This window comes from Triticum urartu, chromosome 3A (assembly GCF_056163025.1).
Source record: "Triticum urartu cultivar PI428250 chromosome 3A, HENAU_Tu73, whole genome shotgun sequence".
Classification (NCBI taxonomy): domain Eukaryota; kingdom Viridiplantae; phylum Streptophyta; class Magnoliopsida; order Poales; family Poaceae; genus Triticum; species Triticum urartu.
In genome coordinates, this window is record NC_141875.1 from 197,892,098 (window position 1) to 197,916,920 (window position 24,823).

Sequence of the window (24,823 nt, forward strand, 5' to 3'; positions counted from 1 at the left end):
TTGTACTTCCTCTGTTACAGAGGTAAAAATACTACTGCTTTTCGAAAGCTTTTTGTTGTTGCATGTTCCCCTTTCTTAATCTTGTATTTATTCAATCTCACCATTCTATCGTTTCCCTGAAAAATTATACTCACATAGTAATATTTTCCTTATTGGTGATCTTCTGTTTGGCCTTCATTTGGTGTGCATATGGCATGGGATATTATAGGCTTATTTTTATTATTTGTTCATGCACTAATGCATACTCCCTCCTTTCCCAAATATAAGCCTTTTTCTAGAGATTCCAACAAGTGACTACATACAGAGCAAAATGAGTGAATCTACACTCTAAAATATGTCTACATACACCCATGTGTTGTAGTCCATTTGAAATGTCTAAATGACTTATATTTAGAAACGCAGGGAGTAAATCTTTTGGTTATGCTCTTATTATTTAGTCTAGAGCTATGCAATGACAACCATGGCTTTAGTCTTCAGGTGAGTGCCATAGACTGAAGAACCCTTGGCATCTTATCTAAATTCTTTAATCCTATATTATGTGTGCCCAGTTAAAGTTAAAGTACCTTATACCAGTACCTTAATTAGCCTCTTCTGACAATTGATTGTTTGAACTGTTATAGTAGGACTCGGACTTTCAAAGTTATTAGGCATGTGAACATGTTTTTATTTTAGTTTATACAGTTTTGTGTTCTTTTGGCTTCAGGTTGCTCCTGCAGAGAATGTTTGATAGCATAGGAAAAACAAAGGAATTCTACAAAGAGATTTGAGTGGATGGAAATTTTCCTCCAAAATGTAGTACAAATGGATCATATGGAAAAATTCCTAAGGATGCCAATCCTACGAATCAAACGAGCATCACAGAAAAAATTCCTAAGGGTTTAAATCCTCCAAAAATCCTATGCAATTCCTTTGAATCAAAGGAGCCCTTAGTTAGAAGATACTCTTTTAAAGGCGGTCACTCAACTAAGTATCTTATACAATATACCCAGCTGGATGATTGGAGCAGTCTCAGCTGCTAATTAGTGCTCCTGTATTGAATCACTCAGCTCAGTATCAACACTGCCCTCGAGACTTGGCTATTAGCATAGTAGCAACGAGCTCACACACAAAATCTGCAGATTCATCAAACACTGAAGGAGGTTAGTTCTTACCTGAGTGGCAACGGCGGCTGCCGTGCTGGAGCATCCCTTGCCGTGAAAAGTTACCAGCTTCAGGGAGTGCCGGCACAGCCGAAACTGACGCCACCTACGGCAGGGAGCGACGGTGGCAACTGAGGAGTTGGCTCGCCGGTATGAGCAACAGTGGCACCATTTGCCGGTTCCGCAGCTCCAAGCTACAGAGGTAGCTGCCGGGCCACCAAGATGCAGATGGAGCCGCAACGCCTCTGAGCTGCAGCAGGAGCCGCTCTGCCGCCAAGCTGCAGCGTCAGCCGCCGCCAAGATGGAGCCCAAAGTGTTGGCGGCGGCCTCCACCAGGTGCTTTATCACTTCAGTACGAGTAGAATGGGGAAAGAAACGGACAGGTGCTTTATCACTTCAGTACGAGTAGAATGGGGAAAGGAACGGACGAAGATGGTGAACTGGTGGATGGAACAAGACAAACAGTCAACCACGTGCTGACCTCCGACGTTACATGTGTGACGCGTGTGTATAGGTGTCCAGAGTGTGGTTCTTTTGTCCCAATGGCACAGTTGTAATTTTATTTTTCTTGCTAATTTGTACTGCATGTACTGATATGATCTGTACTGTTTCATGCAGTCTATTCCTACTTATTTTGACTTCCTTTTATCCTGTATCATATAATAATAAGATATAAGTATCTATTAAGTTAATTTTAAATTAGTGGCGTGCTGTCGCTTTTTGCGCCATGGGCGCAACGAGTCATCTAGTAATGAGAAAAGACAACCAAGTTGCTTTCTCCAATTTCAATGTCTTGTACGAATGCATGCAAACTGATGCATTCTCGTCACCGCCGTGAATGCCCTGGAGCCCAGGCGCATATCTTCTCCCGTGCTTCCACGGCTTGTCGTGGCCGCAGTTTCTGCATGGCCTATCTCTCTCTGATGGAAAGCAACGTGACTATTAAGGTGTTAGAGTAAAACGAGATTGAATAAAAGTGACTAGTCCTGGTTTATATTGAATCTCAAGTATATATACATCTGAAAGAGATGGGAAGAAGAGGTGCCTGTTTGAAGGCATCATCTCTCCAGAACAGGTGCCTGTTGGCATTAGAGAGAGAAAAGGACATGACTGTTCGGGGTTGGACACACCCTTTGCTAATAACTGTTCGTTAATTAGCAACAATAGGCATGTGCTAATTAATTCCTAACAGAAAGCAACCAACCTCTTCTAAGGGGCATCGTGAGCCAGCCGAAATGCACACCCAAAGAAAAGCCTCTTATGCTTGCTCCTTGCTGGACAACCGCAACCTCAATCTCCACCCCTCCGAGTACGGAACCATCGCCAGCTACCTCACGTAGGTAGAAGTGGGAGAGCAAACGACACTGAAAAGCAATCATCTCCAACAAATGGACATATGAAGAGTGGAACACAAACATCCTGCAGTAACCAAGCAACAACAGAAAACATCCCAACCAACACAGGATAGGAAAGGAACCCAAAGAAAACACCATTAGACTTAAGTACACGCACAGATGTAAGTAGGCAAGGGCTAAAAAGTAACGACAATAAAAGTAAGCTGCAGGAAGAGTAAGCACCTGAAGAAACAGGAATCAAAACGCCTCTACCTATCGATTACTTCCTCTGAATAGCTATTAATCAGCTGCTCCGCCAAACAAACACAGGAAAATCCCAGCAAAGGTCAGTAGGTCACCCTGGAAGAACAAATAGTCAGTAGACGATGGAAGAAGGCACTACCAAAGTAACAGTTTGAAGGCAGCACCAAACAGGAAGCAGTCCATGAATTATTTCTGAACATTAGCAACACTGCAAGTCTAGAAATAGTACAGCAGGATAGATTCAGAATCAGACAGTTGTTTCGTGCACAACTAGACAGGGCTAAATGAATAGTAGTCCTCACAGAAGCCGCTGGCATAACCATAACAATCTATTCATATATAACAGAAATAGGCACATCCACTCTAAGAAGCAGCATCTTTTCGAGTAGTGGATCCTATCATAGCAAATCAACTCAATGCTTAACTCTGTGTGCGAGAACTGAGACTATAGACACATACTGGCATGTTTTGTCTACAAGCTTTAAATTTGTAGCTCACTCAGTGACCATTGTAATATGTAACTCATGTACACATCATATTCCTCAAAGGTAGCAATATTTTGTTCCGACAAACAACTGTGCCTAAAATCTGAATGTCAATACCATGAGACCTAGAACCAAGCACTTTTTAAATTATGAAAAACAGTCAACAATGAGCATCACCTGTTCTGCCAATAAAATTGCCGGATCTGGCCAACTCAAGGTGCTAGCACGCTACAATGATAATGCCTACAAGATCGACATTCCACGCGACAAGTACAACGTGACATCTTCAACATCAAGGGCATATCTCCCTATCATGGTGATGAAGTTAAACGATCCGAGGACGGATCTTTCCCAAGGAGGGGGAGATGATGTGGAGAATCCTTCTGTCATCCCCATGGACACCACACCGACTCGTCAAGCACCAAGTGTACCGATGACAAGAGCCGGTGCAAGAGCTATCAAAACCGAGGTTAACTCTCTCCTTGTTGAACTTCCCTTTGACCCACTTGAGACATGACTACTACCTCAAACGGAGACACTTTGTGTGCTTAGGTACCAAGGAATCAGCCGAGGTAAAGGAAAAGAGCAAGATGGACCCCAAGAAAATGGAGAGGAATTGTGCCCAACCCACAAACACTGGTACAACCAGTCAAGTACCGATCCACTACCGCTCCAACTACCGCTCCGACCGGCAAACCTACTGTTTTGAGCGGTTCAAGGCCGGTAGCATCCCTGTTGTTCCTACAGCCCCAGCTCGACCGGTACAACCGGTCCTACCGGTACTACTGGTCTCCACTTCAACACACGCCTCCAGGAAAGTGGTACAACCGCACCAAGCGGTACAATCGCCTGGGTAACCGGTACAACCGGCCTGCCTGTGCGCAGAGAAAGGAGCCTCGACCCATGTATCCCCAACTTACCCCTTGGACTAAGTACTCGTCTCCTAGCTCCGAATTAGGGTTAGCAAAGTGTATGAGACTATCTAGAGGAGCTTTGCTCATCTACCACTCCTATGCACTGGCGCTTCCGAAGGCCTGCCCTGAATATGCCCAAACCATCTCTAACGATGTTGGACAAGCTTCTCCTCAATCAGCGCTACCCCAACTCTATCCCGTATATCATCATTCCGGACTCGGTCCTTCCTTGTGTGGCCACACATCCATCTCAACATGCGCATCTCCGCCACACTTAACTGTTGAACATCAGTGATCAAGCAACCTCCAAAATATGTCGATTCTTCCTTTCTGCCAGTCCATTCTAAGTAGGAGTGTCTGGACATAAGGTTTGATGCAAAATCCTTTCCTCTCATAAGAAAGTCCCAAACACTTTATTCACATACTCAGTGCCATTATCACTTCTTATCACTTGTACTAGAACATTGAAGTGATTTTCACATAGGCATGGAAATTCTTGAAGCATTGAAAAGTTTCATCTTTGTGACGCATCAAATAGATCCATGTCATGCGTGAGTAGCAGTCAATAAAGGTCACAAAATACTTTACACCACTAATGACACCACAGGACTTGTCCACATATCCGAGTGAACAAGTATGAATGGGGATATACTTCTGAGTCCCTTACTCGCATAAGACGTCCTCATGTGTTTAGCAAACTCACACGCATCACATTCAGCTTGTTCTTACCTACCCCATTCATTACATCATACATAGCTTGTACATTTTTATCAAAGGATACATGAAGTGACGTTTCATCGCCTAGGACTCGCTTTCTTCCACAATTGCCGCAAACACTGAGCTGCCCATCTGACCACACCCCTCATGGTCCATGTACCACGGTCCTCTAGGCCTTGTTCCAGTCCCAATCCTCCTTCCAGTCGGTCTGTCCTCAATAAAGCACATTTCTCTGTCAACAGTTACCCTCAGTCCCAATCCTCCTTCCAGTTGGTCTGCCCTCAATAAAGCTCATTTCTCTGTCAACGGTTATCCTACAGTTCACCTCGTCAATTAGAGCACTCATAGACAACAAATTGACCGGGAAAGCTGGCACATGTAAGGCTAAAGTCTTGTCAGCAGTACATATTGTGTTACTTTGAGAGGGAGTGAGCTGATCAAATGACTCAAATTCCCTGAAGTCACCTGCAAGGCTACAACATGTTTAGAAGCGCCAGAGTCTAGAATCCGCTCCAGATCAGATCAGGTCTGTGAGCAGCAATTGTGGCCTTTTCAGTCTTGCCCTCATTTGTACAGATAAATGAGCCACACTTGGAAGACTAGTATCCTTCTGGCTATCATGTTGTTCTATCTCACCCGTATCCTCTACTTCCTGCATCACTTCGCCGATGGAAAGCAGCAAAGCACACGCCTGCTGCCACATACTTGCTGCACATGTTCATAGCAAACCAGCGCCATTCGCTGTTGCCTCCTCTGCCTCGCACAGCTCACACCCGCCTGGCACATGTGTCCTCTTCAGGCCATCGTCTCCTCCCAGCCACACTGACTCCCCCTCAACACCACCATAGCCTGCAGTTGCCTTCATGCCGCCTTCACGCAGCAGCCCCACTTCGCTCCCCATAACAGCCGCCACCTCTTCTTCTCCTAGCAGTGTCACCTCCAGTGCTGCCTCCTTCCCTCTCCAATCAACAACTCCAGCAAACAGCTTCAGCAAGAGCAGCTCCAGCAGCACCCTTAGCAGCAGTAGCCAACAGTAGCAGCGCAAGCCTCCTTTTCCTCTTCTTTGCTTCCTGCTCTTGCTTCAGCACGAGCTGCAGCAGAATCAACAAGGAGAAATCAGAAAACTGATTGGCCGTGTCTATTGTGCAGCCTCATGCGTGTGGCCTTCGCCTTTTCCCGCTGCTTCTTCTCTTCCTCCAGCCACAAGCAGCACGCCGCAGCTCCACTCGTGCATCCCTGCACACACCTCCTCACGCAGCCGCCTTGCGGTCGAAGCCCAGCTCCCCGCACTCGCCCTGTATTCCCACCGGACTACACCACCGGCGCCGCTGCAGCCTGGTCTGATACCATGTGGGATTTGGAGGAGCGTACCAGCAGCAGTGGCAATGTTTCTAGTGGCGCTTCTCACCAGACAGCTCGATCCCCTTCTCTCTTTTCTCTAGGTCAGCCAGCCACATGGCTTATATGGGCCTGGGCCGCATGGCCACACATACAACACACTTCAACAGATTTCATGAGCCAGAACCGATTGTTTGAGAGGCCCTAACATAAGCAGCAAATGTACTATCAACTTTACACGGCAAGAGAAAAATCGAGATGCCAAAAACATTGGACAGCAAGCTAACAAACTCAAATTTTTAACATCAATGATGAAATTTCAATTCCATTCCTCAAATCATGTGATTGGCACCTATTTCAAATGCAGGAATTTCACAGGAATTTTCAACGAAAACACCAACGTAGAGAAGTCTAGAGGAGCATATCATCTTATGATCTGGCTAACTTTCAACATTCCAAATGGCAAAATACTGAAGATTGTCTCTAAATTCAAATGTTTTGAAAAGTTAAACAGCAAGGAGGCAAAATAATAAATATTCAAACTAAATCAACTTAATACAGCAAAATAAAAGCAAGATGCCAAAAACATTGGTCAGCGAGCTACCAAACTCAACTATTTATCATCAATGATGAACTCAACTCCATTGTTCAAATCATGTGATCGGTGCCTGTTTGGAGTGAAGGAATTTCACAGGAACTTCATAGGAAATTTCGACAACACCAATGAAGGGAAGTCTAGAGCACACCATACTATGATTTGGCTAACTTTCGTCATTTCAAATGGTAAAATATTGAAGATTGTCCCTAAATTCTAATAATGTTTAAAAAAAACAGCAAGGAGGGAAATATTCAAACTAAACCTTCTGCATTAATTGTGGTTCATATGGCTAAGGTTTGATACGATGTTCCAAAATAAGTTAATGTGCTAACTTGGAGGGTTCAAATCATCAGCTTACCTGGTAAAAAGATTGGTTCCAACATATGATTAGGCATAGTGACTGGATTTTTCTTCTTTTCTAGAAGCAGATATATAAAGTTGAAGATCAGAACCTTACCAGAATCAAGGGAACTGCAGAAGAATGTCTTCTCTCCAAACAGCAGCACAGCAGGCATGCATTCAATTTCAGCCATTTAAAAAATATATTATAAGCCACATAAAAACTCCCATATCAAGTGACCAAGAAGCACAAACAGTACAGCCAGATCAACTCAGTCACAGCAGAGATGCAAATTCTGCAACAGTGTGTCACAATACAAGATCCTGAATATTACAAGGATCTAGAAGCATGCTGGGATTTGGAAATCTCACTCAGAACTGCACCAACGACTGCAGCTTGCTCGAGACATTCAGACTTGTTCAAAGCGTCTAAAAGACTGACGCATGTCGTCACATTGACTCTACATGCCCTTAGACGAGTTTCTTCAAAAATGTGATACGCCTCCATTGCTCTGTTTGCATTGCTCATACCCTCTATGAGAGCATTGAAACATGCAGAGTCAGGCACTCCACCATTGGTTTTGAACCCCACAAATAGGTTGTAAGCATCTGTTATGTTCCCTCCCTTTGCAAGCCCGGAGATCATGGTTGTGTAAGTGACAACGTTTGGGATCAAACCTTGTTTTTGCATTTCTTGCCAGAACACAAAAGCCTTGTTGTACTTCTGTACCCGGCAAAGGCCATTTATAAGAATGCTGTATGTATAGGTATTTGGTGGACATTTCATTTCCTTCATTGACTGGAAACAAATAAGGGCCTCGTTGATTTCTTCAGCTTTCACTAAAGCATCCATGAGACTATTCCATGTATAAGCATTTGGAGTCAGACCCTTCTTCAGCATCTCTTCTAAAATTAAATAAGCTTCATCTATCCTGCCAGCCTTCCCAAAGCCATCTATGAGAGAACTATACAGAATAATATTCAATTCTATTCCTTTCGATTTCGCTTCTTCAGAAAGCATGTAAGCCTCATCTAACCTATCAATCTTGGCCAGACCATCAATAATCGATCCATATGTAGCAACCGTTGGAGAGATATGTTTTAGCTTCATCTCCTCGAGAACTTCATAGGCCCTGTCTACCTTTCCAGATTTGCATAACCCATCAATAACAGCATTGTAAGCCCGAGCATCAAGTGCAAAACCTTGCTGACTCATTGCGTGAAAAATACTGGACGTTTCTCTAGCCTGACCAGCTTTTGTGAGACCATGAATCAAAATGGAGTAACTTCGAACATCAGGAAGAAACCCATAACTCTTGATGTCCTCAAAAATTGCTCTTCCCTTTTCAATCTCACCTGCTTTGAAAACACAATCCATATATGTGTTAAGTAGGATGAGATCAGGCTTGCATCCTCGACGGATCATCTCTTTGAAGATCTTGTGCCCATCTTCTTTCCTTCCATGCAGAAAGCAATTCCTGATCAAGGAAGTATATAACACAGGATTACCATTGTGGCCTGCATCCAACATTTTCTCGAATAGCCTATAGGCCTCATCAATCTTTCCCTTCTTTCCAAGGCCATCCATAAGGGAACAGTACGTCACAGAATCAGGATTGCAACCTCTCTGACTCGCACTTTCAAATATTTTATGGGCCTCATCGAGCAGCTTTGCCTTGCACAGCCTATCCACCATTATGTTAACTGTCATTAAGTTTGGATATAGGCCATCAAGTTCCATTTCATCACGTATCTTATATGCTTCATTAACCCTCCCAGCCATGCACAACATATCAATAATGATGTTATACGTTGAGGTATTTGGCTTAGCATCCTTCTTCATGACATCAAGCAATCTCAGTGCCTCATCAACCCTCCTCTTCTTCCCGAGGCACGTGATAATAGAATTAAATGAAATGACAGATGGAATACAACCCCTCTCCCTCAAGCGCTCAAGCAGCTTGTAAGCATCATCAAACCGGTCAGCTGACCCATATCCCATGATCATAGTATTATATGCGTAAGCACAAGGCACAGCCCTTTCCACTTCCATCTGCCCAAATAACTCCTCTGCCTCACCTAGTCTCCCTGCCTTGCAAAGCACCCAGATCATGCTTGTGTATGATACATCATCTGGCTGCAGACCCTGGGCTCTCAGCTCATGAAAGAACTTCCAGGCCATGTCCACATTCCCAGCCTTTCCAAAACAATCAATACACACATTGTACAACACAATATCTGGCTCAAGGCATCTCCCCTTCACCTCATCCACCAGCATCAACGCGCCCTCCACTCTTCCCTCGCGGGCCAGGGTCCGCACCAACGTCGTGAAAAGAGGCACGCCCACCTCATACCCGACCTCTTGCATCTGCCGCAGCAGTTCCAGCGCACGCTCGGGCTGCCGCGCCTCAGCCAGAGCACCAATCAGCACGGTGTACGCAGATAACGCCGGCCTGAACTTGAGCCGCCGCATGATGCCAATGGCATGGAAGGCGTCGACGAGGCGGCGGGAGCGGACGAGGGTGGAGACTAGAGTGGCGCAGGCAGGGTTGGGAAGGCCGTAGCCCAGGAGGGACATCTCTTCCAGGACCTTGTCGAGAGCCGCTAGGTCGTGGGAGAGGAATGGGAGGACGGCGTTATACGCTTCGGGGGGCAGTGAGTGGGGAGAGGAGGCGGAGGAGGCGAGGAGGAAGAAGGGACCGGCGAGAGAGGTGTTCTGTAGGGAGCGGAGGACGGAGAGGACAACATCGGGGGAGGGGGGAGGGGCGGCGGAGAGGGTGGAGGAGACGGCTCGGGCCAGGTCGTGTGTCCAAGCGGGGGCGGCGGAGAGAAGGCGGAGGAGCTCGGCGCTGAGAGTGGCGGGTGTGTGCGGGGGTGGTGGGTTAGTGGAGAAGCCGCTGCGGGTCCGGAGAAATGTGTAGGCGGCGAGGGGGCGACTGCGAATCGCCGGCGTCCGCAGCGCCGCCGCCATGAAAATCCACTAAAACCTAGGAGAGCAGGGTACAGACTACAGAGCGCTCGTTTGCCTATTCGGCTGCGGAGCATCTCCAAGCAGAGCTGGCCAAGCAGGCCGGCCCGGCCCGGCCCATGCTAATCAGGCCAGGCACGACACGGCCTATATGGGGGCACGATTAGTAAGCGGGGACCCCCTGTCTGACGCTCGTTAGCGTCAAACGAAGGTGCGTTCGCCGAAGGTAGATGCACATGGGCCGGGCCATTTGGAGGTCAGGAACTCCAGCGCGTAAAATATCGCCAAAAATAAACGTGGTGGCCAGATATCGAACTCGTGACGTCCCACTCGCGAAGTCTAGAACCTACCAATCGGGCTGAAACGTTTTACGTGTTTATATGCAGCGCGAGCTCTAAAGTCCCGAACATATTTTCAATTTTTTCGAACAATTTTCAAAACTCGGTAACAAAAAAATAGAAAATTATGCATAAAATTTTACAAACGCGAACACTATTTAAAACTATGAACATTTTTGAAATTTGAACAAACTTTTAAAATGTGAACAATTATTGGAATGATGAAGAGAAATTTCTAAATTCCAATAAGATGAATAATTTAAAAATAAAAATTGAACATTTTTTCTAATATACGCTGAACAGTTTTTAAATACATACTAAACATTTTTTTATGTACGCTGAACAAATTTTAAATATACATTGAACATTTCCGTAATATACGCTGAACAAATTTTGAATTGTGAACAAAATTTAATAACCATGAATTTTTTATGAAATCATGAAGAAAATATGGAATTTCAAACTTTTTTTAAAACAAAGGAACATAAAAATGAAAAAGGATAAAATAAAAAAGAGAAAGAAAAAAGAAACAGAATTAAAAAAAGGACAAATCAGAAAACCGACAAAAGAGAAAAAAAGGAAGAAACCGGTTTATGGAACCTTCTAGAAGGTTCCCAAAACCGGTTTGCTGGCACTTAACTCACGAAGTGGGCCGGCGGCCCTTCGCACGCAGGTGCTCCTGCGCTTCAGCGAAAGCGCGTCTCGTGGACGCACGCGCGCGTTAAATAGGATCCACCTAGTAAGCGGGCCGCGCCGTGCGAGCCCACGTGTTGCGCCTCCAAGCCCAGGCATGGCCGCTTAGCTAATCGGGCTGGCCCGTTGACCCGTTTAGCACGCCAGTCTGTTTACAATTGGCCATATGGGTTGTATTTGGGCCATTTTAGGCCTATTAAGCTGATTATATATGGTAAATATATTTAAAAAATTCAGAAAAAAAACAAAATAATAATAAACGGGTCGTGTCGTGTCGGCCCGCGTGCCCAGCCTCCAAGCCCAAGCACAACCCCTGGCGTGCTGCGTGTCGGGCCTAGCTCATTTAGCCTGGGTGGTGTCGTGCCTAGGCCGTGCTGTGACTACGTGCTATTGGGCGGCCCAGCTAGCTCGACCCGTTTGGCCGGCTATATCTCCAAGACTCCAACACGGTCGACCGCACTTGACTTTTGATTTCCTTCGGCGAGGCCATGGCTTTCGTGGTACTAATAATGATTTGGCACATTTGGAAGGCCCAAAATGATGCAAAAAAACCAATGAGGTTAGAGCATCTCCAACGCTCCAACGTTGACCCTTAAACCGTTTGCATCCGTCTCAATCGCACTGTCCAGACTATGAAAGCCATCATCGCGGGTCTGTATCGGTCCGTCGATCGGTCGGGATGTATTTTCTCCTGTAAATTAGAGACAATGTGTGTGGGGGTGGGGGTAGCGGGAGTTCGGACAACAGAGTCTGACACCCCCGGTCCACCCAATTCCCCTCCCGGTCTCATTTCCTTCCACTATGTCCCTTCTTCTCCTTACTTTGCATCCGCACCCTCCACCTTTGTCGTTGTGTTATACGTCTCCGGCGCCACATGGGCATTGTCGGACGTCCGCAACCAGCACCGACGCGTCTGCTCGCCTCTGCGATGGCGCTGTCCACCCTGGAGTCGTTTGTACCTAAGTACACTCCGCCCCCCCTGTCGATGTAATGCCTCGGACACATCCGCTGGTGGTCGTTACTCCTGGCGGGATCTAGACTGGCCCCACAGATCAATACTAGTCTTTTCTGCGCACTTTGTCCTCACTCATGCGCACCCGGAAGCAACTTCCCGGTCGGTCACCCATCCTGACACTACTCCAAGCTGAGCATGCTTAACTTTGGAGTTCTGTCTGAATGGGCTACCGGAAAAGAAGGAATTCCTTATTGATATGAGTAGTCTATCATCCCTAATAAGCCAGGCCATCACATACACCCCCACTCAGAGGAACCGACGTCCTCGTCGGGCCAAAGGAACATTCCCTCTTGGCACATACGTCTGTGCTTCCAGTCCAGTACATGTGTCATACCGTGTGCCATGACGGGTCACAAACGTCATGAACAACATGACCACGCACCTGTCCGCAACCATCCGTGTAACCGCGAAGGTCGGCTCTAATACCAACTTGTAACGCCCCGGACACACCCGCCGGTGGTTGTTACTCCTGGCGGGATCTAGACTGGCCCCACAGATCAATACTAGTCTTTTCTACGCACTTTGTTCTCACTCATGCGCACCCGGGAGCAACTTCCCGATCGGTCACCCATCCTGACACTACTCCAAGCTAAGCACGCTTAACTTTGGAGTTCTGTCCGAATGGGCTACCGGAAAAGAAGGAATTCCTTATTGATATGAGTAGTATATCATCCCTAATAAGCCAGGCCATCACAGTCGACGACCTCTAGGACAGACACCATGCTTGGCGGATGTCTGGTAAATGCCATTGAGCTTATTTTCGAACGCTATATCGTTTTTAGAGTACAAAGGATGCCGAGCTACTCGTGTTGGGGAACGTTGCAGAAAACAAAAATTTTCCTACTCGTTTCACCAAGATCCATCTAGGAGTTCATCTAGCAACGAGTCATCGGATGCATCTACATACCTTTGTAGATCGCGTGCGGAAGCGTTCAAAGAACGGTGATGATGTAGTCGAACACGACGTGATCCAAATCACCGATGACCAAGCGCCGAACGGACGGCACCTCCACGTTCAACACACGTACGGGACGGGAGACGTCTCCTCCTTCTTGATCCAGCAAGGGGAAAGGAGAGGTTGATGAAGATCCAGCAGCACGACGGCGTGGTGGTGGATGCAGGGCGTCACAGTAGCAGGGCTTCGCCTATACTACGAGAGAGAGACGTAACGGGCAGAGAGGAGGCGCCAGGGGCTGGTGTATGAAGTCCCTCCTCTCCCCCACTATATATAGGGGTGCCAGGGGGGGCTAGGGTGGGGGGCTTGCCCCCCAAGCAAGGGGGCGCCCCCTCTAGGGTTTCCCCTCCAACCCTAGCCGCATGGGCCCTTGGGGGGTGGCGCCCCAGCCCACTATGGGCTGGGTTCCCTCCCACTTCAGCCCATGGGGCCCCCCCGGGATAGGTGGCCCCACCCGGTGGACCCCCGGGACCCTCCCGGTGGTCCCGGTACAATACTGGTGACCCCGAAACTTGTCCCGATGGCCGAAACAGCACTTCCTATATATAATTCTTTACCTCCGGACCATTCCGGAACTCCTCGTGACGTCCGGGATCTCATCCGGGACTCCGAACAACATTCGGGTTACTGCATATACATATCTTCACAACCCTAGCGTCACTGAACCTTAAGTGTGTAGACCCTACGGGTTCGGGAGACAAGCAGACATGACCGAGACGACTCTCCGGTCAATAACCAACAGCGGGATCTGGATACCCATGTTGGCTCCCACATGCTCCACGATGATCTCATCGGATGAACCACGATGTCGAGGATTCAATCAACCCCGTATGCAATTCCCTTTGTCAATCGATATGTTACTAGCCCGAGATTCGATCGTCGGTATCCCAATACCTCGTTCAATCTCGTTACCGGCAAGTCACTTTACTCGTACCGTAATGCATGATCCCGTGACCAGACACTTGGTCACTTTGAGATCATTATGATGATGCATTACCGAGTGGGCCCGGTGATACCTCTCTGTCATACGGAGTGACAAATCCCAGTCTTGATCCATGTCAACCCAACAGACACTTTCGGAGATACCCGTAGTATACTTTTATAGTCACCTAGTTACGTTGTGACGTTTGGTATACCCAAAGCACTCCTACGGTATCCGGGAGTCACACGATCTCATGGTCTAAGGAAAAGATACTTTGACATTGGAAAACTCTAGCAAACGAACTATACGATCTTGTGCTATGTTTAGGATTGGGTCTTGTCCATCACATCATTCTCCTAATGATGTGATCTCGTTATCAATGACATCCAATGTCCATAGTCAGGAAACCATGACTATCTGTTGATCAACGAGCTAGTCAACTAGAGGCTTACTAGGGACATGTTGGTGTCTGTTATTCACACATGTATTACGATTTCCGGATAACACAATTATAGCATGAATAAATACAATTATCATGAACAAGGAAATATAATAATAATGCTTTTATTATTGCCTCTAGGGCATATTTCCAACGAGTACTGGTAAGGTACACATCGATTACATGTATATCAAATATACCTTTGGTGTTGCCGGCCTTCTTGTCCGCTAAGTATTTGGGGCAGTTCTGTTTCCAGTGACCACTTCCCTTGCAATAAAAGCACTCAGTCTCGGGCTTGGGTCCATTCTTTGGCTTCTTCCCGGCAGCTTGTTTGCCAGGCGCGGCAACTCCCTTGCCGTCCTTCTTGGAGTTCTTTTTACCCTTGCCCTTCTTGAACTTAGTGGTTTTATTGACCATCAACACTTGATGTTCCTTCTTGACTTCTACCTCCGCTGATTTCAGCATTGAGAACAACTCAGGAATGGTCTTTTGCATCCCCTGCATGTTGAAGTTCATCACAAAGCTCTTGTAGCTTGGTGGAAGCGACTGGAGGATTCTGTCAATGACCGCATCATCCGGGAGATTAACTCCCAGCTGAGACAAGCGGTTATGTAACCCAGACATAGTGAGTATGTGCTCACTGACAGAACTATTTTCCTCCATCTTACAGCTGAAGAACTTATCGGAGACTTCATATCTCTCGATCCGGGCATGAGCTTGAAAAACCATTTTCAGCTCTTCGAACATCTCATATGCTCCATGTCTCTCAAAACGCTTTTGGAGCCCCGGCTCTAAGCTGTAAAGCATGCCGCACTGAACGAGGGAGTAGTCGTCAACACGTGTCTGCCAAGCGTTCATAACGTCTTGGTTTTGTGGGACGGGTGGATCACCTAGCGGTGCTTCTAGGACATAATCTTTCTTGGCAGCTATGAGGATGATCCTCAGGTTCCGGACCCAGTCCGTATAGTTGCTGCCATCGTCTTTCAGCTTGGTTTTCTCTAGGAACGCGTTGAAGTTGAGGACTACGTTGGCCATTTGATCTACAAGACATATTGCAAAGATTTTAGACTAAGTTCATGATAATTAAGTTCATCTAATCAAATTATTGATGAACTCCCACTTAGATTAGACATCCTCTAGTCATCTAAGTATTACATGATCCGAGTTAACTAGACCGTGTCTGATCATCACGTGAGACGGACTAGTCAACGTCGGTGAACATCTTCATGTTGATCGTATCTTCTATACGACTCATGCTCGACCTTTCGGTCTTCTGTGTTCCGAGGCCATGTCTGTACATGCTAGGCTCGTCAAGTTAACCCTAAGTGTTTTGCATGTGTTCCGAGGCCATGTCTGTACATGCTAGGCTCGTCAACACCCGTTGTATGTGAACGTAAGGATCCATCACACCCGATCATCACGGCGTGCTTAGAAACGACGAACTTTAGCAACGGTGCACAGTTAGGGGAGAACACTTCTTGAAATTGTTATGAGGGATCATCTTATTTACTACCGTCGTTCTAAGTAAACAAGATGCAAAACATGATAAACATCACATGCAATCAAATAATAAACGTGACATGATATGGCCAATATCACATAGCTCCTTTGATCTCCATCTTGGGGCTCCATGATCATCTTGTCACCGGTTTGACACCATGATCTCCATCATCATGATCTCCATCATCGTGTCTCCATGAAGTTGCTCGCCAACTATTACTTCTACTACTATGGCTAACGCGTTTAGCAATAAAGTAAAGTAATTTACATGGCGTTTCTCAATGACGCGCAGGTCATATAAAAGAATAAAGACAACTCCTATGGCTCCTACCGGTTGTCATACTCATCGACATGCAAGTCGTGATTCCTATTACAATAGCATGAACATCTCATACATCACATATAGATCATTCATCATTCATCACAACTTTGGCCATATCATATCACAAACCACTTGCTGCAAAAACAAGTTAGACGTCCTCTAATTGTTGTTGCAAGTTTTACGTGGCTGAATTAGGGTTCTAGCAGGAACGTCTTCTTACCTACATTAAAGCCACAACGTGATTTGTCAACTTCTATTTACCCTTCATAAGGACCCTTTTCATCGAATCCGCTCCAACTAAAGTGGGAGAGACAGACACCCGCCAGCCACCTTATGCAACTAGTGCATGTTAGTCGGTGGAACCGGTCTCACGTAAGCGTACGTGTAAGGTTGGTCCGGGCCGCTTCATCCCACAATACCGCTGAAGCAAGAAAAGACTAGTAGCGGCAAGAAAGTTGACAAATCTACGCCCACAACAAATTGTGTTCTACTCGCGCAAGAAGAACTACCCATAGACCTAGCTCATGATGCCACTGTTGGGGAACGTTGCAGAAAACAAAAATTTTCCTACTCGTTTCACCAAGATCCATCTAGGAGTTCATCTAGCAATGAGTCATCGGATGCATCTACATACCTTTGTAGATCGCGTGCGGAAGCGTTCAAAGAATGGTGATGATGTAGTCGAACACGACGTGATCCAAATCACCGATGACCAAGCGCCGAACGGACGGCACCTCCGCGTTCAACACACGTACGGGACAGGAGACGTCTCCTCCTTCTTGATCCAGCAAGGGGAAAGGAGAGGTTGATGAAGATCCAGCAGCACGACGGCGTGGTGGTGGATGCAGGGCGTCACAGTAGCAGGGCTTCGCCTATACTACGAGAGAGAGACGTAACGGGGAGAGAGGGAGGCGCCAGGGGCTGGTGTATGAAGTCCCTCCTCTCCCCCACTATATATAGGGGTTCCAAGGGGGGGGCGGCCCTAGTAGATGGATCTACTAGGGGGGGGCGGCCTAGGGTGGGGGGCTTGCCCCCCAAGCAAGGGGGCGCCCCTTCTAGGGTTTCCCCTCCAACCCTAGCCGCATGGGCCCTTGGGGGGTGGCGCCCCAGCCCACTATGGGCTGGGTTCCCTCCCACTTCAGCCCATGGGGCCCCCCGGGATAGGTGGCCCCACCCGGTGGACCCCCGGGACCCTCCCGGTGGTCCCGGTACAATACCGGTGACCCCGAAACTTGTCCCGATGGCCGAAACAGCACTTCCTATATATAATTCTTTACCTCCGGACCATTCCGGAACTCCTCGTGACGTCCGGGATCTCATCCGGGACTCCGAACAACATTCGGGTTACTGCATATACATATCTTCACAACCCTAGCGTCACCGAACCTTAAGTGTGTAGACCCTACGGGTTCGGGAGACAAGCAGACATGACCGAGACGACTCTCCGGTCAATAACCAACAGCGGGATCTGGATACCCATGTTGGCTCCCACATGCTCCACGATGATCTCATCGGATGAACCACGATGTCGAGGATTCAATCAACCCCGTATGCAATTCCCTTTGTCAATCGATATGTTACTAGCCCGAGATTCGATCGTCGGTATCCCAATACCTCGTTCAATCTCGTTACCGGCAAGTCACTTTACTCGTACCGTAATGCATGATCCCGTGACCAGACACTTGGTCACTTTGAGCTCATTATGATGATGCATTACCGAGTGGGCCCGGTGATACCTCCATCATACGGAGTGACAAATCCCAGTCTTGATCCATGTCAACCCAACAGACACTTTCGGAGATACCCGTAGTATACTTTTATAGTCACCCAGTTACGTTGTGACGTTTGGTATACCCAAAGCACTCCTACGGTATCCGGGAGTCACACGATCTCATGGTCTAAGGAAAAGATACTTTGACATTGGAAAACTCTAGCAAACGAACTATACGATCTTGTGCTATGTTTAGGATTGGGTCTTGTCCATCACATCATTCTCCTAATGATGTGATCTCGTTATCAATGACATCCAATGTCCATAGTCAGGAAACCATGACTATCTGTTGATCAACGAGCTAGTCAACTAGAGGCTTACTAGGGACATGTTGGTGTCTGTTATTCACACATGTATTACGATTTCCGGATAACACAATTATAGCATGAATAAAGACAATTATCATGAACAAGGAAATATAATAATAATGCTTTTATTATTGCCTCTAGGGCATATTTCCAACAACTCGGCCATGGAGGATGAGTTGTTGTGCGATGCGTGGTTGGCTGTATCCGTGGATTTCGTAGGAAGGAGCCGAGGGGGGACCTTCTGGCAACAAGTGCATGAATCATTTCACACACTAAAGCACATTGTTGAAGGAAATATGCCCTAGAGGCAATAATAAAGTTACTATTTATATTTCCTTGTATCATGATAAATTTTTATTATTCATGCTAGAATTGTATTAACTGGAAACTTAGTACATGTGTGAATACATAGACAAATAGAGTGTCCCTAGTATGCCTCTACTTGACTAGCTCATTAATCAAAGATGGTTAAGTTTCCTGACTATTGTGACGCCCCCGATTCAATCATACACTAATCATACACGCAAACGTGTACGATCAAGATCAGGGACTCATGGGAAGATATCACAACACAACTCTACAAATAAAATAAGTCATACAAGCATCATATTACAAGCCAGGGGCCTCAAAGGCTCGAATACAAGAGCTCGATCATAGACGAGTCAGCGGAAGCAACAATATTTGAGTACAGACATAAGTTAAACAAGTTTGCCTTAAGAAGGCTAGCACAAACTGGGATACAGATCGAAAGAGGCGCAGGCCTCCTGCCTGGGATCCTCCTAAACTACTCCTGGTCGTCGTCAGCGGGCTGCACGTAGTAGTAGGCACCTCCCGAGTAGTAGTAGTCGTCATCGACAGTGGCGTCTGGCTCCTGGGCTCCATCGTCTGGTCGCAGCAATTGGGTATAGAAAAGGGGAAAAGAGGAAGCAAAGCAACCGTGAGTACTCATCCAAAGTACTCGCAAGCAAGGAGCTACACTACATATGGATGCATTGGTATCAAATGGAATAAGGGTATCATATGTGGACTGAACTGCAGAATGCCGAAATAAGGGGGGATAGCTAGTCCTATCGAAGACTATGATTTTGGCCACCTCCATCTTGCAGCATGTAGAAGAGAGTAGATGGTAAGTTCACCAAGTAGCATCGTGTAGCATAATCCTACCCGGCGGTCCTCTCCTCGTCTCCCTGTGAAAGTGCAACTATCCCTAGGTGGTTTTGGTAATTCATAACAACATGTAGCTCATTGAGCTAATGCTATTCCAAGATGATTATTTCAGGAAAGCTCAATGATTGGCATGGCATGGATGTGAAAGTGGAACCCTCAAGATGCTAAGGACAAAGGATTGGCTCAAGCTCAAAAGCTCAAGACTCTTCATTTTATATTTTAGTGATCCAAGATCACATTGAGTCTTTAGGAAAAGCCAATACTATCAAGGAGGGATGAGGTGTTGCTTAATGAGCCTCTTGCTTCATGTGCTTAGTGATATGCTCCAAAACCCTCAACTACTTTCCCATATCCACATATGACCTAAACCCTAAGCCAAACTCGGTCCTACCGATTCTTCCTATCCGGCGCCACCGAGTTTCACTTGTCATAAGCCACTGCCAAACCCTAGCAATTCGGTTCTACCGATAGGGATCTCGGTATTACCGAGATGGGATTGCAAACTCTCTGTTTCCCTTTCGTAACTTTTCGGTCTCACCGAAAGAGCGAATCGGTCCCACCGAGATTGCAATGTAAATTCAGTGTTTCCCCTTTGTAACTTTTCGGTCTCACCGAAAGAGCAAATCGGTCCCACCGAGTTTGCCTGACCAACTCTCTGGTTAGCTAATTACCAAATTTGGTCTCACCGAGTTTGTGTAATCGGTCTCACCGAGATTACGTTATGCCCAAACCCTAACCATATCGGTCCTACCGAGTTGCATGTCAGTCCCACCGAAAATCTCTAACGGTCACTAGGTTTACCTTTTCGGTCCGACCGAGTTTGTTGATTCGGTCCCACCGAGATTGGAAAACTGTGTGTAACGGTTGGATTTTGTGTGGAGGCTATATATACCCCTCCACCTCCTCTTCATTCGGAGAGAGAGCTATCAGAACACATACACCATGCCAAATCATATGTTCTGAGAGAGAACCACCTACTCATGTGTTGAGACCAAGATATTCCATTCCTACCATATGAATCTTGATCTCTAGCCTTTCCAAGTTGCTTTCCACTCAAATCTTCTTTCCACCAAATCCAAATCCTATGAGAGAGAGTTGAGTGTTGGGGAGACTATCATTTGAAGCACAAGAGCAAGGAGTTCATTACCTACACACCATTTGTTACTTCTTGGAGAGTGGTGTCTCCTAGATTGGCTAGGTGTCACTTGGGAGCCTCCGACAAGATTGTGGAGTTGAACCAAGGAGTTTGTAAGGGCAAGGAGATCGCCTACTTCGTGAAGATCTACCACTAGTGAGGCAAGTCCTGTGTGGGCGATGGCCATGGTGGGATAGACAAGGTTGCTTCTTCGTGGACCCTTTGTGGGTGGTTGCTTCTTCGTGGACCCTTCGAGGGTGGAACCCTGTGTGGACTCTCGCAACCGTTACCCTTTGTGGGTGGAGCCCTCCGTGGACTCTCGCAACCGTTACCCTTTGTGGGTTGAAGTCTCCATCAACGTGGATGTAGGATAGCACCACCTATCTGAACCACGGGAAAAACATCCGTGTCTCCAATTGTGTTTGAATTCTCCAAACCCTTCCCTTTACATTCTTGCAAGTTGCATGCTTTACTTTCCGCTGCCAATATACTCTTTGCATGCTTGCTTGAATTGTGTGATGATTGCTTGACTTGTCCTAAAATAGCTAAAATCTGCCAAGAACTAAAATTGGGAAAAGGTTAAGTTTTTATTTGGTCAAGTAGTCTAATCACCCCCCCTCTAGACATACTTTCGATCCTACAAGTGGTATCAGAGCTTTGTGTTGGGGAACGTAGCATAAATTCAAAAATTTTCCTACGTGTCACCAAGATCTATCTATGGAGTCATCTAGCAACGAGGGAGGAGTGGATCTACATACCCTTGTAGATCGCGCGCGGAAGCGTTCAAGAGAACGGGGTTGATGGAGTCGTACTCGTCGTGATCCAAATCACCGATGATCCTAGCGCCGAACGGACGGCACCTCCGCGTTCAACACACGTACGGAGCAGCGACGTCTCCTCCTTCTTGATCCAGCAAGGGGGGAGGAGAGGTTGATGGAGATCCAATAGCACGACGGTGTGGTGGTGGAAGTAGCGGGATTCCAACAGGGCTTCGCCAAGCGCTGCGGGAGGAGGGAGATGTGTCATGGGAGGGAGAGGGAGGCGCCAGGCCTTAGGTTTGGTTGCTCCTCCTTTTCCCCACTATATATAGGGCCAAGGGAGAGGGGGGAGGCGCAGCCCTTGCCCCTTCCTCCAAGGAAGGGTGCGGCCAAGGGGGGGGAGGAGTCCATCCTCCCCAAGGCACCTCGGAGGTGCCTTCCCCCTTTAGGACTCTTCCTTTCCCCTCTTCTCTTGGCGCATGGGCCTCTTGGGGCTGGTGCCCTTGGCCCATATGGGCCAAGGCGCACCCCCTACAGCCCATGTGGCCCCCCGGGGCAGGTGGCCCCACCCGGTGGACCCCCGGGACCCTTCCGGTGGTCCCGGTACAATACCGGTGACCCCGAAACTTGTCCCGATGGCCGAAATAGCACTTCCTATATATAATTCTTTACCTCCGGACCATTCCGGAACTCCTCGTGACGTCCGGGATCTCATCCGGGACTCCGAACAACTTTCGGGTTACCGCATACTAATATCTCTATAACCCTAGTGTCACCGAACCTTAAGTGTGTAGACCCTACGGGTTCGGGAGACATGCAGACATGACCGAGATGACTCTCCGGTCAATAACCAACATCGGGATCTGGATACCCATGTTGGCTCCCAGATGTTCCACGATGATCTCATCGGATGAACCACGATGTCAAGGACTTAATCAATCCCGTATACAATTCCCTTTGTCTAGCGGTACGATACTTGCCCGAGATTCGATCGTCGGTATCCCGATACCTTGTTCAACCTCGTTACCAGCAAGTCTCTTTACTCGTTTCGTAACACATCATCCCGTGATCAACTCCTTGATCACATTGTGCACATTATGATGATGTCCTACCGAGTGGGCCCAGAGATACCTCTCCGTTTACACGGAGTGACAAATCCCAGTCTCGATTCGTGCCAACCCAACAGACACTTTCGGAGATACCTGTAGTGTACCTTTATAGCCACCCAGTTACGTTGTGATGTTTGGCACACCCAAAGCATTCCTACGGTATCCGGGAGTTGCAGAATCTCATGGTCTAAGGAAATGATACTTGACATTAGAAAAGCTTTAGCATACGAACTACACGATCTAGTGCTATGCTTAGGATTGGGTCTTGTCCATCACATCATTCTCCTAATGATGTGATCCTGTTATCAACGACATCCAATGTCCATGGTCAGGAAACCGTAACCATCTATTGATCAACGAGCTAGTCAACTAGAGGCTTACTAGGGACATGGTGTTGTCTATGTATCCACACATGTATCTGAGTTTCCTATCAATACAATTATAGCATGGATAATAAACGATTATCATGAACAAGGAAATATAATAATAACTAATTTATTATTGCCTCTAGGGCATATTTCCAATAGTCTCCCACTTGCACTAGAGTCAATAATCTAGTTCACATCGCCATGTGATTAACACTCACAGGTCACATCGCCATGTAACCAACATCCAAAGAGTTTACTAGAGTCAATAATCTAGTTCACATCACTATGTGATTAACACTCAATGAGTTCTGGGTTTGATCATGTTGCTTGTGAGAGAGGTTTTAGTCAACGGGTCTGAACCTTTCAGATCCGTGTGTGCTTTACAAATCTTTATGTCATCTCCTAGATGCAGCTACCACGCTCTATTTGGAGCCATTTCAAATAACAGTTCTACTTGGAGTTATTCTAAATTGTTGCTCCATTATACGTATCCGGTATCTCTACTCAGAGCTATCCGGATAGGTGTTAAGCTTGCATCGTCGTAACTCTTTACGTCGAACTCTTCATCACCTCCATAACCGAGAAAATTCCTTAGTCCACTAGTTACTAAGGATAACTTTGACCGCTGTACTGTGATCCATTCTTGGATCACTCTTGTACCCCTTGACTGACTCATGGCAAGGCACACTTCAGGTGCGGCACACAACATAGCATACTGTAGAGCCTATGTCTTAAGCATAGGGGACGACCTTCGTCCTTTCTCTCTATTCTGTCGTGGTCGAGCTTTAAGTCTTAACTTCATACCTTACAACTCAGGCAAGAACTCCTTCTTTGACTGATCCATCTTGAACACCTTCAAGATCATGTCAAGGTATGTGCTCATTTGAAAGTACCATTAAGCGTTTTGATCTATCCTTATAGATCTTGATGCTCAATGTTCAAGTAGCTTAATCCAGGCTTTCCATTGAAAAACACTTTCCAAATAACCCTATATGCTTTCCAGAAATTCTACATCATTTCTGATCCATAATATGTCAACAACATATACTCATCAGAAATTCTATAGTGCTCCCACTCACTTCTTTGGAAATACAAGTTTCTCATAAACTTTGTATACACCCAAAATCTTTGATCATCTCATCAAAGCATACATTCCAACTCCGAGATGCCTACTCCAGTCCTTAGAAGGATTGCTGGAGCTTTGCATACTTATTAGCATCTCTCAGGATTGACAAAACCTTCCGGTTGTATCACATACAACCTTTCCTCAAGAAAATCATCGAGGAAACAATGTTTTGACATCCTATCTGGAAGATTTCATAAATAATGCAGTAATCGCTAATATAATTCCAACAGACTCTTAGCATCGCTACGAGTGAGAAAGTCTCATCGTAGTCAACTCCTTGAACTTGTCGGAAAACATCTTAACGACAAGTCGAGCTTTCTTAATGGTAATAATTACCATCATTGTCCGTCTTCCTTTTAAAATCCATCTGCACTCAACAGCCTTACGACCATCGAGCTATTCTGCCAAAGTCTACACTTTGTTTTCATATATGGATCCTCTCTCGGATTATATGGCCTCGAGCCATTTTGGAATCCAGGCCCACCATCGCTTCTCCATAGCTCGTAGGTTCATTGTTGTCTAGCAACATGACTTCCAAGACAGGATTACGTACCACTCTGAAGTAGTACGCATCCTTGTCATCCTACGAGGTTTGGTAGTGACTTGATCTGAAGTTTCATGATCACTATCATAAGCTTCCACTTCAATTGGTGTAGGTGCCACAGGAACAACTTCCTGTGCCCTGCCATACACTAGTTGAAGAGACAGTTTAATAACCTCATCAAGTCTCCACCATCCTCCCACTCAATTCTTTCGAGAGAAACTTTTCCTCGAGAAAGGACCCGATTCTAGAAACAATCC

At 46.5% G+C, this 24,823-nt stretch overlaps 1 protein-coding gene across 3 annotated transcripts; it reads right to left on the bottom strand.

The window, feature by feature from the left end:
- Positions 1–2,105: 2,105 nt before the first annotated feature.
- On the bottom strand, positions 2,106–10,174 carry LOC125543598 (Tetratricopeptide repeat (TPR)-like superfamily protein). Of its 3 annotated transcripts, XM_087546787.1 has the most exons (4): positions 7,242–10,174; positions 7,052–7,142; positions 2,717–2,833; positions 2,106–2,558 (listed from the first exon to the last, which is right to left on the bottom strand). In XM_087546787.1, the coding sequence occupies exon 1, from the start codon at positions 10,097–10,099 to the stop codon at positions 7,460–7,462; it is 2,640 nt and encodes an 879-aa protein (XP_087402913.1). In that variant the 5' UTR covers positions 10,100–10,174; the 3' UTR covers positions 2,106–2,558; positions 2,717–2,833; positions 7,052–7,142; positions 7,242–7,459. The 3 variants fall into 3 exon arrangements, with proteins under 3 accessions (XP_087402913.1, XP_048562944.1, XP_087402912.1); XM_048706987.2 differs by lacking the exon at positions 7,052–7,142 and having other exon boundaries at positions 7,247–10,174; XM_087546786.1 differs by lacking the exon at positions 7,052–7,142 and having other exon boundaries at positions 2,717–6,395; positions 7,247–10,174.
- Positions 10,175–24,823: the final 14,649 nt, after the last annotated feature.

Bases quoted from the DNA above. Each gene is read 5' to 3' on its own strand.
- LOC125543598 (XM_048706987.2), bottom strand. From the start codon at position 10,099: ATGGCGGCGGCGCTGCGGACGCCGGCGATTCGCAGTCGCCCCCTCGCC.